This window comes from Scyliorhinus canicula, chromosome 25 (assembly GCF_902713615.1).
Source record: "Scyliorhinus canicula chromosome 25, sScyCan1.1, whole genome shotgun sequence".
NCBI lineage: Eukaryota > Metazoa > Chordata > Chondrichthyes > Carcharhiniformes > Scyliorhinidae > Scyliorhinus > Scyliorhinus canicula.
The window spans coordinates 4,150,506-4,165,462 of NC_052170.1; the positions used below are offsets into that span (position 1 = coordinate 4,150,506).

Here is a 14,957-nt window from a genome sequence, read left to right on the forward strand (position 1 = left end):
AGGAGTAGGCCATTCGGCCCTTCGAGCCTGCACTACCATTCAATATGATCATGCCTGATCATGCAAATTCAGTATCCTACTCCCGCCTTCTCTCCATACCCCTTGATCCCTTTAGCCGCAAGGGCCACGTCCAGCTCTCTGTTGAATATATGCAACGAACCGGCCCCCACAGCTTTCTGTGGTGGAGAATTCCACAAGTTCACAACTCTCTGAGAGAAGAAGTTCTTCCTCATCTCAGTCCTGAATGGCTGACCCCTTATTCTTAGGCTGTGACCCCTAGTTCTGGACGCCCCCAACATCGGGAACATTCTTCCCACATCTAGCCTGTCCAGTCCCATCAAGGTTTTATGTTTCTATGAGATCTCCTCTCATTCTTCTAAACTCCAGCAAGTACCAGCCTAGTCGATCCAGTCTTTCTTCGTATGACAGTCCTGCCATCCCGGGGATTAGTCTGGTGAACCTTCGCTGGACACCTTCAATAGCAGGAATGTCCTTCCTCAAACTAGGAGACCAAAACTGCACACAATACTCAAGGTATGGCCTCACTAAGGCCCTGCTTAACTGCAGCAATTCATTCCTACTCCTATACTCAATCCTCTCGCTGTGAAGGCCAGCATGTCATTAGCTTCCCTCACCGCCTGCTGTATCTGCTGCCAACCTTCAGCGACTGTTCCACCGTGACACCCAGGTCTCGTTACATTTCCCCTTTTCCTAAACTGCCACCATTCAGATAATAATCTGCCTTCCTGTTTTTGCCACCAAAGTAGGTAACCTCACAATTACCCACATTGTATTGCATTTGCCAAATATTCGCCCACTCAGCCAGCCTGTCCAAGTCACCCTGCAGCCTCTTTGCATCCTCCTCACAGCGCACACTGCCACCCAGCTTAGTGTCATCTGCAAATTTGGAGATATTGCATACAATTCCTTCGTCCAAATCATTATGTATATTGTGGACAGCTGGAGTCCCAGCACTGAACTCTGCGGTAGACCACTAGTCACTGCCTGCCACTCTGAAAAGGACCCATTTATTCCCAATCTCTGCTTCCTGTCTGCCAACCAGTTCTCTATCCACGTCAATGCATTACCCTGAATACCATGAGGTTTAATTTTGCTCACTAATCTCTTGTGTGGGACCTTGTCAAAAGCCTTTTGAAAGTCCAGATACACAACATCCACTGGTTCACCCATGTCTACTCTATTGGTCACATCCTCAAAAAATTCCAGAAGATTTGTCAACCATGATTTCCCTTTAGTGAATCCATGCTGATTTGGACCAATCCTGTCCCCACTTTCCAAATGCTCAATTATTTCATCCTTAATAATTGACTGCAGCATTTCCCCACCACCAGTGTCAGGCTAACCCATCTATAAGTTCCCGTTTTCTCTCCATCCTTTTTTAAAAAGTGGAGTTGCACAGTTACAGTGTTAAAATGTGTGTAACGGTGTAGGTAGGTGTTGTATTTCATTTGGCTATCAATGCATGACACCATGGAGTGGCGCATTCATCAATTTCCCCTTCACCCAGTGAATTGGTGCCTCAGTGAGAGCTACCAAACAGACACATGGTGTAGGCAGGGGGGTAGGATTGTGGCTGGGTGACCATATGCTCATTGGGAAAGTCATCCATGCACCATTCGCATTGTAACTCCCAGCTGCTGACATAGTGCCACTGACTGACGTCTAGCAGCAAGTCACCAGGTTGAGTAAAGTTGCCACATGCCCTATACAGACCAGGGCACTTGTCAGAAAAAAATAATTTCCTCTTCGATCTCTCATATCGATGCTGATTTTTGCTCCTAAGGTTCTAGATTCTCTAGAACCTCATCATTTTAGTATTTCTGAACACAGACTGAAAATGTGACGGCTATTCAACTATGAGTTTCATCTTCTCCTCACAGTTGTTCACACAATATACTTTCCAGCATAATTCACTGGACTGTGATCCGAACTGCCTAATTTATTCCTTTCTTAGCTCAAGAGAGACTGAGGCAAATTGCCACGTGCTCTTTCCAACGTCCTGGCTGAAGTTAGCTCATTTGGAAAACGAGGAAAGGGTTTTATTTCTTTGTCGCGGTAGCAGTGTATGGCTCACTCATCGCTTCTTAACCGTGACGTGGCATAGTCGTTACACCAAGTTTAACCAAAATCCAAACAGAATTTACAGCCCAGAGATGTGAAAATCTCAACATGCTGGAGGCAATCAGTAGGTTTGACAGCAGCTGTCAAGAGCACAGGGCAGTTGGGATTGCAGTGTTATATTAGTTTTATTTTATTTTCTTCCTCACTTTATTTTCTTCCTCACTTTAAATCTTCCACTGGCATTCAATTCCAAGCAGCCAAGGGCATGAATACCTGAGCCAACATATCTCTGTAACTAACCACTAGAAGGTGCACAAGAGCTGTTTCCTGTGAGATCTCTCTTGGATAGAGCTTGATATTCGCTTTGTGCCTTATTCTAAAATCACCTGAGATAGAAGATTTGTTGGGCAATGTAAATTCGTTGTTGCGCCCATCCCTCAACCCTCATTTTAAATTTTTTTCCCTGCTGCTCAAAACTTTGCTTAGGACCTAATCTGAGGCTCTTCTGTTGATGGTACTTTTGGGCCGACCCAGCAAGGGGCGGCAACACAGGTGCAGGCGCTGGAGGCCATTTGGACCAAGTTAGCACATAGTTCAGAACAATCCTACTGTTCCTCATCAAGCCATTTATATACTCATAGACACTGCCAAGATTTATTTATCTTTGTCCAGAATTCCATTCCAGTTTTTAATGTAAAGAACTTCGAGATAACAAGTTCCATTTCTCTTTTTGAAACTTTGTCCACCTCCTGTTCTTACAGTTTAATTTGAAGTCGAACCTACTTTTCCTGTATTGTCTGTTATCACCACACTTCACTTCCATTTGCAAAATCAGACTGCCTTGACCTTCCCATCACTAACAGCATAAATAACGGTCACTCTATGTGGAGAAATGAAGCCACAAATCTACGGCTTCCCTAAACTGTGACAGCCAGCGAACGATTTTCAAGCTGTATTACTGCATCTCTTGATTGGTGCTGCATCTGAAGCTATACAAGGGGTCCAGAGAAAGACAAATTAAAACAGCTGATTCAGGTTGAATCCATAATCTGTGCAAAACAACTGACCCAAGCTTAGGTGGCAGCAGGGAGTTACGATCTATCACAATATTCCAATGTCATGGAGAGCAGGAATTAACTAATGTGCCCACTGGAAATCACTATTCCAAAACCTCCCATTGGGACCGGATTCGCTTCGGCCAAAATTCCCCGTGGCATCAAAAAGCCGAGACTCGCTGTATACTTTCTTACATGAAGAATGAGCATTTGATGGGTCGAGAGCCCCTGGTGAGCTGTACCCCAGTAGCAGTCAGTACTATCAGGAAAGGAGAGAGAGAGAGGAAAGACTAAAAAAGTACACAGCATCTTAATGGTTAAGGCAATCACATCAGCATCAGGATGTAAATGGCGCCAGTGCAATCCAATATAGTAATGTGAGGATTGTGACAATTCCCATATTCTGCCCAGATGTAAATCTATATCCTGCAGGAGGTTCTGCTATCAGTTCCTCAGACTAAGCCTGTAACCTATTATCAACATATCTTCATATACCTGCCTAATATTGGCTTATCCTAAATCCTATATTTGTTTGCTGTACCTTATTCGTTAATTCTGTCCTTTGTATGTGGGATTTAATTGACAAACTAATAGTGCCACAAGAGTGCCACATAGAGACGACCAGTCTGTAGGTCATCTATTTGCTCAAAATATAATTCATTAACCGAAAAGGTGGATCCACAATATCTTTTCATTTTATTCAGAGCAAGTGTGTTTTTGTGATGTAGCACTAGTCTAAAGATGTGCAGTTAGGTGGATTGGTCATGATAAATTGCCCATAGTGTTCAAAAGGTTAGGTGGGGTTGCAGGGATAGGGTGGGGAAGTGGGCCTTGGTGGGGTGCTCGTTCGGAAGGCTGGTGGAGACTCGATGGGCCGAAAGGCCTCCTTCTGCACTGTAGGAATTCTATGATTAGCTATTGCCTCTCAGTAATTGAGGAATAATTTCACACTTTTTAATTCTTTGATGCAATGTGGGATTCTGAGCACCAGAGTATCAGACGTGAAGCTTGTCCTCAGCACATCGGGGGAATGCAAAGCATAGACCAAAACAAATAATCTTCTCCATGATCCTGCATTGTTGAGTTTTTAAAATAATAAATAGACAGGGGTCCATAGAAGCCCTACCTGAGGGTTAATATGATAAAACATCTGAACTTTGGGGTTTTTTTGGTCTTAGGTACTGATCGATGAGGAAGTTCTAAGCTTCATTCCTTGGTGTACATTGAGCGAGCTGGTCCCATTGTAGGTGGCAGGGAGGCCATTGCAAAGAAACTGACACAAAAAAGCATCTTCAGAGTTGCAAATAAGGGCCCGAGAGGGAAGGACAGCAAAAGATTCTGAGAATGGCGCATAATTGTGAAAGATAAGGCAGCACGGTAGCACAAGTGGATAGCACTGTGGCTTCATAGCTCCAGGGTCCCAGGTTCGATTCCCCACTGGGTCACTGTCTGTGCGGAGTCTGCACGTTCTCCTCGTGTCTGCGTGGGTTTCCTCCGGGTGCTCCGGTTTCCTCCCACAGTCCAAAGGCGTGCAGGTTAGGTGGATTGGGTCATGATAAATTGCCCTTACTGAACAAAAGGTTAGGAGGGGTCATTGGGTTACAGGGATAGGGTGGAAGTGAGGGCCTAAGTGGGTCAGTGCAGACTCGATGGGTCGAATGGCCTACTTTTGCACTGTATGTTCTATGTTCTATAAAAGTGCAGTTGGAAGTAAAGTGTGAACTGAGTATTTTTCATCGGTAACCATTTTGCAGCAAGAAGATTAACACTCAATGGTCCGTTTCTGTAATATCCCCAATATCCGACAGGATTTTGAAATAGTGTGGCAGAGATATTCAAAATGTTAAGGAGACTTGTGGCAAAGTATCAGCTCATGCTGAAGGAGACTGGGGACGACTGGCACCAAGTGTAAGACGATGATTTTAAAAATATATATTCATTATTGGAATGTTGGTGTTGTTGGCTAGACCACCATCCCTAATTACCCTTGAGAAGGTGAAGGTGAGGCATCTTCTTGTACTGCTGCAGTCCATATCTTCTAGGTACACCCACCATGCTGTTAGGGAGGAAGTTCTAGAATTTTGACCCAGTGGCAATGAAAGAACAATGATATAGTTTCACATCAGGATGGTTTGTGATCTAGAAGGGACCTTGCAGGTAGTGGTGTTTACGTGCATCATCTGTCCTAGGTGGTGGAGGTCAGGGGATTGGGAAGGGCTGTTGAAGAAACCTTGGAGTTTCCACATGAGGGGAGACCAGAATAAAGACAAACTCCGCAGTCTAAAAGTGTTAAATATTGTTGATAGAATAAACTCAGACTATCACTTCACATTGAGATGGGAGGCCCAGTTGCTGAAAATAAGTTGTAAACAGATATTCTTTATTGTAAGTGTGATAAATGTTTCGAATAACCTACCAGGTAGGATAGTGAAGCCAAACACATTGGAAATATTCAAAGTGTTATCAGATATTATAATGGGTGGAGAGGGTTGAGCTCCAATAGGAGGGTTAGGGTATTACAAAGAATGACGTCAATGTTAGTTAGAATATTAGAGAAAAGGGCTAAGAAGAGAATGTTAGGGTTCGAGAGATATTTTGATTGTAAAGTTACGATACTAAAAGATGTGTTGAAATAGGATAATTAGGGTATTCGAGGGAAGAGCTGCAATGAGCCAAGAGATAAGCTTCAATGAGATAGCTCGGCTGCAACAGACAAGGCTGAGGCATTCGCAACAATCTTCATCCAGAGGTACCGAGTGGATGATCCATTTCGGTCTCCTCCGGAGGTCCCCAGCATCACAGATGTCAGTCTTCAGCCAATACGATTCACTCCATGTGATATCAGGAAATGGCTGAAGGTACTGGATACTGCAAAGGCTATGGACCCTGATAATATTCCAGCAATGGTGCTCCAGAACTTACTGTGCCCCTAGCCAGGCTGTTCCATCACTGCTACAACACTGGCATCAGGCTAAAATGTGGAGCCTATACAACAATAACCTGCTCAATGGCGTTCAGTTTGGGTTCCACCAAAGCCACTCAGCTCCCTTCTTTATTTCAGCCTTGGTTCAAACATGCACAAAAGAGTTGAACTTGAGGGGAGGTGAGTGAGGCTGCACTTCTCATCAAGGCAGCATTTGACTGAGTATGGCATCAAGGAGCCCTAGCTAAACTGGAGTCAGTGGGAATCAAGGAGGAATGTTTGCAGTTAGATGGTTGGCCAGCTCCAGGACATCACTGCATGACTTCCTCACGTCTTCGACATATCCATCTTCAGTTGCCTCATCAGTGATCTTCCTTCCATCAAAAGGTGAAAAGTGTGGATGTTTTCTGATGATCACACAAAATGCAGTACCATTCACAGCTCCTCAGGGACCAAAGCAATCTTTGCTGGTACGCAGTAAGATCTGCACAATCTTCAAGCTTGGGCTGACAAGTGGCAAGTAATTTTAAGTCACACGCGTCAGGCAATGACAATGTCCAACCATCTCCCCTTGACATTCAATGGCATTACCATCACTGAATTCCCACACTACCAACATCCTGGAGAGTCAGCATTGACTAGCCATATAAATACTAGAACAGGTCAGAGGCTGGGAACTCGACTCCCCAAAGATGTCTATCATCCACAAGGTACAAGTATCATCCACAGGATTATGATGGAATCTTCTTCCCACCCCCTTTACCCACGCACAGCGGCAGCATCGTGTCCTATCTACAAAATGCACTGCAGCAACTCTCCAAGGTTGTTTTAACACCTTCCAAACTGACCTCTACCATGAGAAGGACAAGGAAAGCAGGTGCATGGAAATGCCACCTTTTCGACGCTTGCCTCCATAACCACATACCATCCTGACTTAAAACTAAATCACAGTTTCTTCACTGGTACAGGATCTCAATCCTGGAACTCCATTCCTAACAGCATTGTGGATGTACCTGCACCACATGTACTGCAGTGGTTCGCCACCACCTTCTCAAGGGACAATTAGGAATGGGCAGTAAATGCTGATGTTGGCAATATTCCCACACACCCCAGAAAAAAAAGAGATTAGGTACAATTGAAGAAATGCTGATTGAGGGATTCTTTTTCATCAAGTGTCAGAGGAATCACTGAGGACCCGGGTTCAATCCCGGCTCTGGGTCACTGTCCGTGTGGAGTTTGCACATTCTCCCCGTGTCTGCGTGGGTCTCATCCCCACAACCCAAAGATGTGCAGGGTAGGTGGATGGGCCATGCTAAATTGGCCCTTAATTGGAAAAAAAATAATTGGATACTCAAAAGTGTCAGAGGAATTAGCTGTGATGATAGAGTTAGAGTATTTCAGGGATAGATTGCAATGGGAGAATTGGGATTTGAAGAGATAAGCATCATTGGGAGTATTAAGATAACTAGTAGGATGGGGTTGGCAGAGTTGGGATACAAGAGGGGTGAGGTTTAATGGGAGGGTTAGGGAATTTGCTTTGATGGGCAGGTCAGCACATTTCAACACACTATGATCAGAACAAGAATCCAGCCTGATTTTCCTTCCATCACAACCACTGAACCTAAGACCAGCTGACTGAATATAGGTAGGAATCTAAACTGAGACCTGGTCTATACAGGGGCTGGTTTAGCACAGGGCTAAATCGCTGTCTTTGAAAGCAGACCAACAGCACGGTTCAATTCCCGTACCAGCCTTCCTGAACAGGCGCCGGAATGTGGCGACTAGGGGCTTTTCACAGTAACTTCATTTGAAGCCTGCTCGTGACAATAAGCGATTTTCATTTCATTTCATTTCATTCAATTCACTCGTACACTGGGCAGTACATTTACCCATTCAACTACTGGAACAAACCAGAGTTTTTAATTGCCTGCAACGTCCTCATCCCAGATTTGTTTCCCCTTCTTGTTTTTAGATATCAGGCTGCACAACATCAAGAACAACAACTTCCATTTACATAGCGCCTTTAACGTAGTAAATTATCGCAAGGAGTTCTACGAGAGAATTATCAAACACAATATGACACAAAGCCACATAGGAAGATGTTAGGACAGATGACTAACAACTTGGTCAAAGAAGTAGATTAGAAGGATTGTCTCTAAGGAGCAGAGAGAGGTTGCGGATGGGTATTCCCAAGATTAAGACTGAGGCAGCTGAAGTTATGGCTACCGATAAAAGTGATGGATGAATTGGGAGAGTGCAAAGGTTTTGGACCATTCAAGCTGAAGGAACACACAGGACGTTAGGGTGATGACAAAAAGTCAGGACATGTTCACCCAAAGCTCTGGAGTTAATTCCCATGAAAAGGATGTTGAAGTGGACACTGTAATTGGGTGTAAGATTATTCAATGTGTTTCTAAAGAGAGAAAAGGATTTGGTGAGAAAGTGGATAGATTAGGGTTGATAAACGGAAGAGGGGGATTGTTGGGCCTGTCACTAAAAGGACTTATGTTTTTATCGGGTTCAATAAAGGTTTGCCTAGCTCAGGATTATAACAAGTGAATGTTAGACAGGAGAGAGAGGAAGCACTTGGCGTTTATCAGTTTGAAATGGATTTCACAGGGAGTTTTCTTGTTGGATCTGTGCACAGATGCACTGGAAAGCAGGTTGCAATATGGTAAATTCATACAGGTTGGAGTGTGTATCTGCTGACGGCTGTCCTCCACTACTATAAATGAAAGGAGATTTTTGTGTGGCTTATATGTATTTTATATATATCACAGAAGGAGGCCATACGGCTCATCAAGTCTGTGTCGTCCCTATGTGGAACAATCCCGTGAGTTCCACTCCCTCCCGCCTCTTCTACATTCTGATATTCTCTACACCTGGACATACCCAGGGAAATTTCCCATAGGGTATCAGATACAGCTGGGATTGAAATGAGAATAAACCTTCCAGAAATGCACTCTAGGTTGATCAACATCTCAATGAGGATGATATGTTAACTTTTCAAGGGGGCAGAATTCCTCATGGTTTACCTCTTGTTAAGGACTGACCCATGCTCGCAGGTCCAGAGATGAGGTGGGACAACATCAGATCTTTCCAACATGAGCCTGGGTCAGAACCGCCATAAACATTAACCCATCTTTCTCATTCCCCTACACATCTGTAGTTCCAGCATTTACTGCTTAGGTTTTGGATTTCAATCATTCGATAGACTCCAAGCTCTTTAATGTGTATGGCCTAACTTTACGGTTTTAAACCCATGTAAACTAAAAGTCATGTCTGCACTCTTTAACCCCTTGACTTACAGACGTCACTTTCTCTTTTTACTTTTTTTGACTTTTTGTTCTGTGATTGTTGCTTCCCCTTTTTTCCTTTTGTTATCTCTTTGCTTTCTTCGATGTTTTTCTGTCTGTGTTTTTTCTCCTGGTTTTTTATTTTTTGATTTGCTTTGTTTCAATTTTCATGTAGGGCAGTAGTTCTGTGAGTGGGAGTCCAGTACCTTCCACTTCTGGCACCAGCACACCGAGGCGTGGACGCAGGCAACTCCCCCAGACTCCCTCCACACCTAGGCCGCATGTCACCTACTCCCCAGTGGTCCGCAAGGCCATGAATACGTCACAGCAGGGCAGGATACCAACCCCCGTGCCACGCAGATACTCGCCACCGCCCCCGGAGCATCAGAGGGGGGAGCGGCAGAGCAGCACCATGGAGAGAAGCACCATACCCCGCAATGAGTCCCCTCGACTGAATCGCCAAAGCAGCAGCCGCTGGTCCACTCCCAGCTCCCACGTATCCGAGCCTTACCTGGGGTCTCACAACGACGACTATTACTGCAGCCCTGACTATGATGTGCCAAGTGAGGATACTCTGACTTTTGAGGCTGCCATAGCGACGAGCTCTGGAAGGTCGCCCAGGACTTCTCGGGTGACGTCATCGTCCGTGTCCCCCTCACGGCACGGGCGACGGGTACCCAATGGGTATTACCACAATCTCGGTGTGACGAAAACGAAAGGACCTGGCACAAGGAAAGGAATGCACGAACCCTACAGTGAAACTGATGAGGATGATTGGTGCTAGCCCCAACATTTATCTTACATTGCCAAGCACGTCAGGGGCCTCTTGGGACCCGAGGAGCTCTAGCCTTCTAAAAAAAAAAGTTTGAAAAAAAAACCACAAAAAAAATAGGAGAAAGGAAAAAAAACTGAAAAAAATGTTAAACTAATCTTTATTGGGGTGGGAGTTTGGAGCATGTGTAAAAATAAATCAAAATGGGGGCGGAGCAAATAAAATAGGTCTCAAATGGGTCCTTATAACAGGTTTAGCTGTCTCCAACACAAATAAGGAGAGCAAAAGAGAAGTAAAGAAAATCCTAAAAGGACTTTGGAAACTATTGGGTTTCATTGATGAGTTTTATCATCCGTTACCTGTTAACATATATTGTATGGGAGAATGAAGGTTATGCAGTGCACAACATGTTCAGTCACATCAATTCATCTTAATGCCTGCGATGCTACTGACATCCCTTGAGGAGTGGGCTCTAAGCGATGACAAAACAAGAAAAAAATAAGAAATCCACCCATGTGGAAGTTCTGTTGTTCTTGCCTCAACAGAACAGCCTATCACAGCATGGAATTCTCCTGATGCTCTCACACTATGGAAAGAGCATGTCCTGTTCAAGAACACTTTGATTTTGCATATGTACTGGGGAGGGAGGGAGTGGGAGGGAGGAGTTGGGGGTGGGGAGGGAGAGTTGCCAGATCAATAATTAACTTTTTAATTCCTGTGAGATCATTTCCATTTCATTTGTAATTCTGCTTTTTTCAAACCTGTGAAATTGAACAAATTTGGGTGCACTTGCTCCTCATCAGGGGTTCTGGGCCAATGAGAGGAGCAGAGGATGGTCAATCACTCGGTGCAAGGCATTCAAAATTAATACCAGAGCGAGCAAAAGATACCAGCTCACTGCGCAAAACAGAATGCATGTCTTTTTTTGTGTGAAACTCTTATCTCCTGTGTCTTTGTGATTCAGTCCATTAGGATTGTTTGTAGGTTTTTCAAACTTGCATTCTTTCCCTGCATCTCTCCTTTTTAATTCAGGATTTGGTGGATTCTGCATGCTTTCCTGGGTGAATTGTCCAGGAACTGTAGTCATTGTCAAACCCTGTAACAGACAGTGGAGGGGAGTTGGAAGGGGTGGGAATGCAAGTTTTTAGCTTGCTACAGAATCATTAAAAGCTTAATAATTGCTAATGTTTCTTTGTTTTTAAAAAGGGAGGGGCAAAAGACCACTCTTTATTTTTAACCAAACAGACTGTTTTTCCTGAATGCTGTCAAACACTGGCCATCAACCAGCCAGATTGGTCAATCCTTTGAGTTTCCATCATTCTCTTAACTTCACTGTGCACCTGCCCAGGGAAAATCCTTTGGGGTTGAATCAATTAAACTAAATCAAATTAACTGAGGGACAGCCTGGTGTATATTTCTTTTGTTCCTGAAGTTACCATTGATCCTCACCACAGATCGATTGAGATCCCTTAGAAATGAGCAGAAATTATTTTTCCCAGATCCTGCATACATTGGTAGAGTAAGGGACAAAGCGAGATGAATTGAGGAAAGTTAGGGGTGACACCGGAGTTACAAATTCCGGGAGCAAAACAAAGATTAACGGAGATGAGACGTTTCCACATCTTTTGAAGGCCTTGAGAAATTTAAGTTGGATCAGCAAATGGTGTTTCAACACCGTAAGGGTTATGGGAAGGAGAAAGGGGTGGGGAAAGTATGCTTGAAACTTAGAAGTACCAACAGCATTTTCTTTTTAGATGATACATTTCTCAAGAGCCATGGCATGCTCCCTTCGCCCCCTGGAGGCGAAGCTGTCAGTGAACGTTGTGAGAGATATTCTCTATAATCACATCACAAGACAGAAAGAGCACCTTCAGAGCCTTGCCCTTTGTCCCCTTTCTGAGTCTGTAAGCGTGCCCCCATTTTGCAAGTGTGCTGAGTTGCTGATAGTATTGAAATGGTATCAATCATCGTGCTCAGGCGCTAACCTTTCCGAAGTATTTGCCCCTGCTTACTTTCCAAGGCAAGCAGAAGGGAAGGAGGTATGAGACAAACTAGGAACATATAGGCTTTGCACAACTAATTAGCTGCACCAGTGCAAATTCCTTGCTGGGCTAGCTATCAGTCAATAAATTTCAACTGTTCCACAAGCTTTTTTTACAACATGGATTCTGATGCATGTTTCCAAAATTGGGGAGACGGTAATATACTGGAAGTGTAGCTCCAGAATCTAACAGAAGATGGTGCAGCGCTCACACAGCTCTCCTAGCCCACATTCCCAGTGCAATACTGCCCTCAGATGAGCATTTGCATAGAGTAAAAGCCTTAAACTATCCAATACGTGTTACCTGTTGGCACAGCAGGGATGTGCACTCGCCAAATGTGTCTGTCAAAGGGGGATGAAAGCAGAGGTCCTTGAGTCCACTTTGATTTCTGTGTGCTGCGTGTGGGTGCGTTGTCCATAGATCCACATACAGTAAGGGGGTACCACTCCTCCTGAGCTGTCCAGTACCTTGTAAAATATCAGCACTATTCTTAGAATGTCTGAAACCGCAGGAAAATACTGGGAAAATGTATGGAACGCAGGACCCTGTAAACAGCAACATGACTTTTAATAATGAACGCAACATTTTTGTGTCAGTGTTTGCTGAGGCTATGCATCCTTGTTTTTGTAAATACTTTAATGGTTCTCTTAGAGTAATAATTAGATAATAATTTGAGTTTATAATCAATACAGTTCCAAAAATAGAGATTATAAATTTCTGGGAAATATATAAATATATAGATACATATATTTATGTATGAAGAATATTTATTAATATAAAACATCTTATAAGACACTACAGGGGCAAACAGTAATGTTACTGTTACCTGAGATATGAAAACGGGTAGAACGGGAAAAAGAGAATTACAAAATACACAAGTTTTGAATCTTAATGGAGGTGATCTCGTAAAGTTTTGACTGCGTTCTATTCTCCATTCAGTTATAACAGATTTGCTCATTGTCATTCTGATCTGCTTGGATGCTGGACCCTGTGTCGATCTCCTGTCTTGTGTAATTTCTGTTGTTTACATTCTGCTATAGTCTCGAGTATAAAATTGGCTGTTTATGTTCTTGTGTGGGGCTAAACATAAGGAGGTCAGGGCAGTTGGTTATCCTGTACAAGGATCATACCCTCTTCCCCGGGGGAGCAATTTCTTTGTGGAAGGTATGTTCAACAGAAGCTCCAACCATACCAGTACCTTTCAGCCCCCAACCTCTCCTGCCAAAGACTGCCCAACAGGGATACATATGAGAGGAAACCTTCTAATCCCATCAGCAGGACTCACAGCTAAGAACATTTTCCTTAAAATACTCCAGTGCTGTGGGAGCCAATGGGAATGTGCTGATTACAATGTGAAAAAAGCAAAAGGAAAATGCATCTTTGGCCAGCAGTAGGTTTAGTGGCGGCACCTACAATTAGAAGTCAAGAAATCTTATTTTTATACTTTTATCTCAATTCTTTTGCTACAGAAAAGCCATCACAAAATTCTCAATCATGTGAATGATGCGAAAGTCTACCCAATTTGCAAATTACGTTTGGAATTGCAATGCAAATAAAAGAACAGAAATATTTCTGAGTAAAGTTGTTAAAATACTGAAAATTAATTGTGAAATAATCATTCTGATAGCCATTATTCCCCAGGAATCTTATAAAATGGATGTTCTAACCCAGCCTTGACCTGAAACCCACTCATTGTTTTAATCTCAGGCGGTCCATCTCTCTTGTTGGTACTTTAATTCCCTTTCTTTTCAGTTCTGGGAAATGGGCAGGGAAAATATGTTTATTTTTCCATCATTTGAAAAAATTTCTTGAATGAGATGCTGTTAAACCTCTTCTGTGCTTTAGCCCCATATCGCGAACAGGAAATTGGTTCAACCACGGAACTGTTATAACTGCTCCCTTGAAACTTACTCCAATAATGCAAACCAAATATTTAAACCATCCATCTGGATAATAGCGCAATAGCAACAAAAAGAGGCTTTACACAAAAAACTTTTAATGTTAGCGGTTTCAGGAACAATGGAAATGTGCGTATTTTCCCAGTGTTAAATATATTTTTAGACAGTGGTTTAGTTTGTCAGAGATTGACCATCACTGTCCACCGTCTTTACTTATTGTGTTAATTTAGCCAATATTTTCTGAATGTTACTGTATGGATGCAATTAGACTTGCAACAAATTCCTACCTGGCGTATGGGTTATTTCGCTATATGTAATATCATTTATTATAATGAATTTTGCCTGTGAGAGGAATGTATTTTACCAGACAGAAGATGCTTTAACGTACTTAATTTCTCTATTTGGCTCATATAATCAAGAAACATTTATAAAACTATCTTCTGCATATTAAAGACATCACATTGATAATTTTCATTGACAGTATGATTCAGTCCTGATCCCATTTTCAGGAGCCAAACATTATTAGATAAAGGCTGAGAGTCATAGAGTAGTCATAGAATTTACAGTGCAGAAGGAGGCCATTTGGCCCATCGGGTCTGCACCGGCCCTTGGAAAGAGCACCCAACTTAAGTCCAAACCTCCACCCCATCCCCGTAACCCAACTTAACCTTTTTTGGACACTAAGGGGCAATTTAGCATGGCCAATCCACCTAGCCTGCACATCTTTGAACTGTGGGAGGAAACCAGAGCACCCGGAGAAAACCCACGCAGACACGGGGAGAAAGTGCAAACTCCACACCGACACCCGAGGTCGGAATTGAACCCGGTTCCCTAGAGCTGTGAGGCAGCAGTGCTAATGACTGTGCCACCATTCTGCCCCCACGGGAGA

At 43.4% G+C, this 14,957-nt stretch overlaps 1 protein-coding gene across 10 annotated transcripts in view; it reads left to right on the plus strand.

Annotated features, from left to right (window-relative positions):
- The window catches only part of cacna1ab (calcium channel, voltage-dependent, P/Q type, alpha 1A subunit, b), a 617,073-nt gene extending 606,854 nt beyond the window's left edge, over nucleotides 1-10,219 (plus strand). For all 10 annotated transcript variants that reach the window (XM_038784774.1, XM_038784777.1, XM_038784770.1 and 7 more), the window contains one exon: nucleotides 9,532-10,219. In XM_038784774.1, the coding sequence (XP_038640702.1) occupies nucleotides 9,532-10,140 (609 nt within the window). In that variant the 3' untranslated portion in view covers nucleotides 10,141-10,219. The remainder of the gene's footprint in view (nucleotides 1-9,531) is intronic.
- Nucleotides 10,220-14,957: the final 4,738 nt, after the last annotated feature.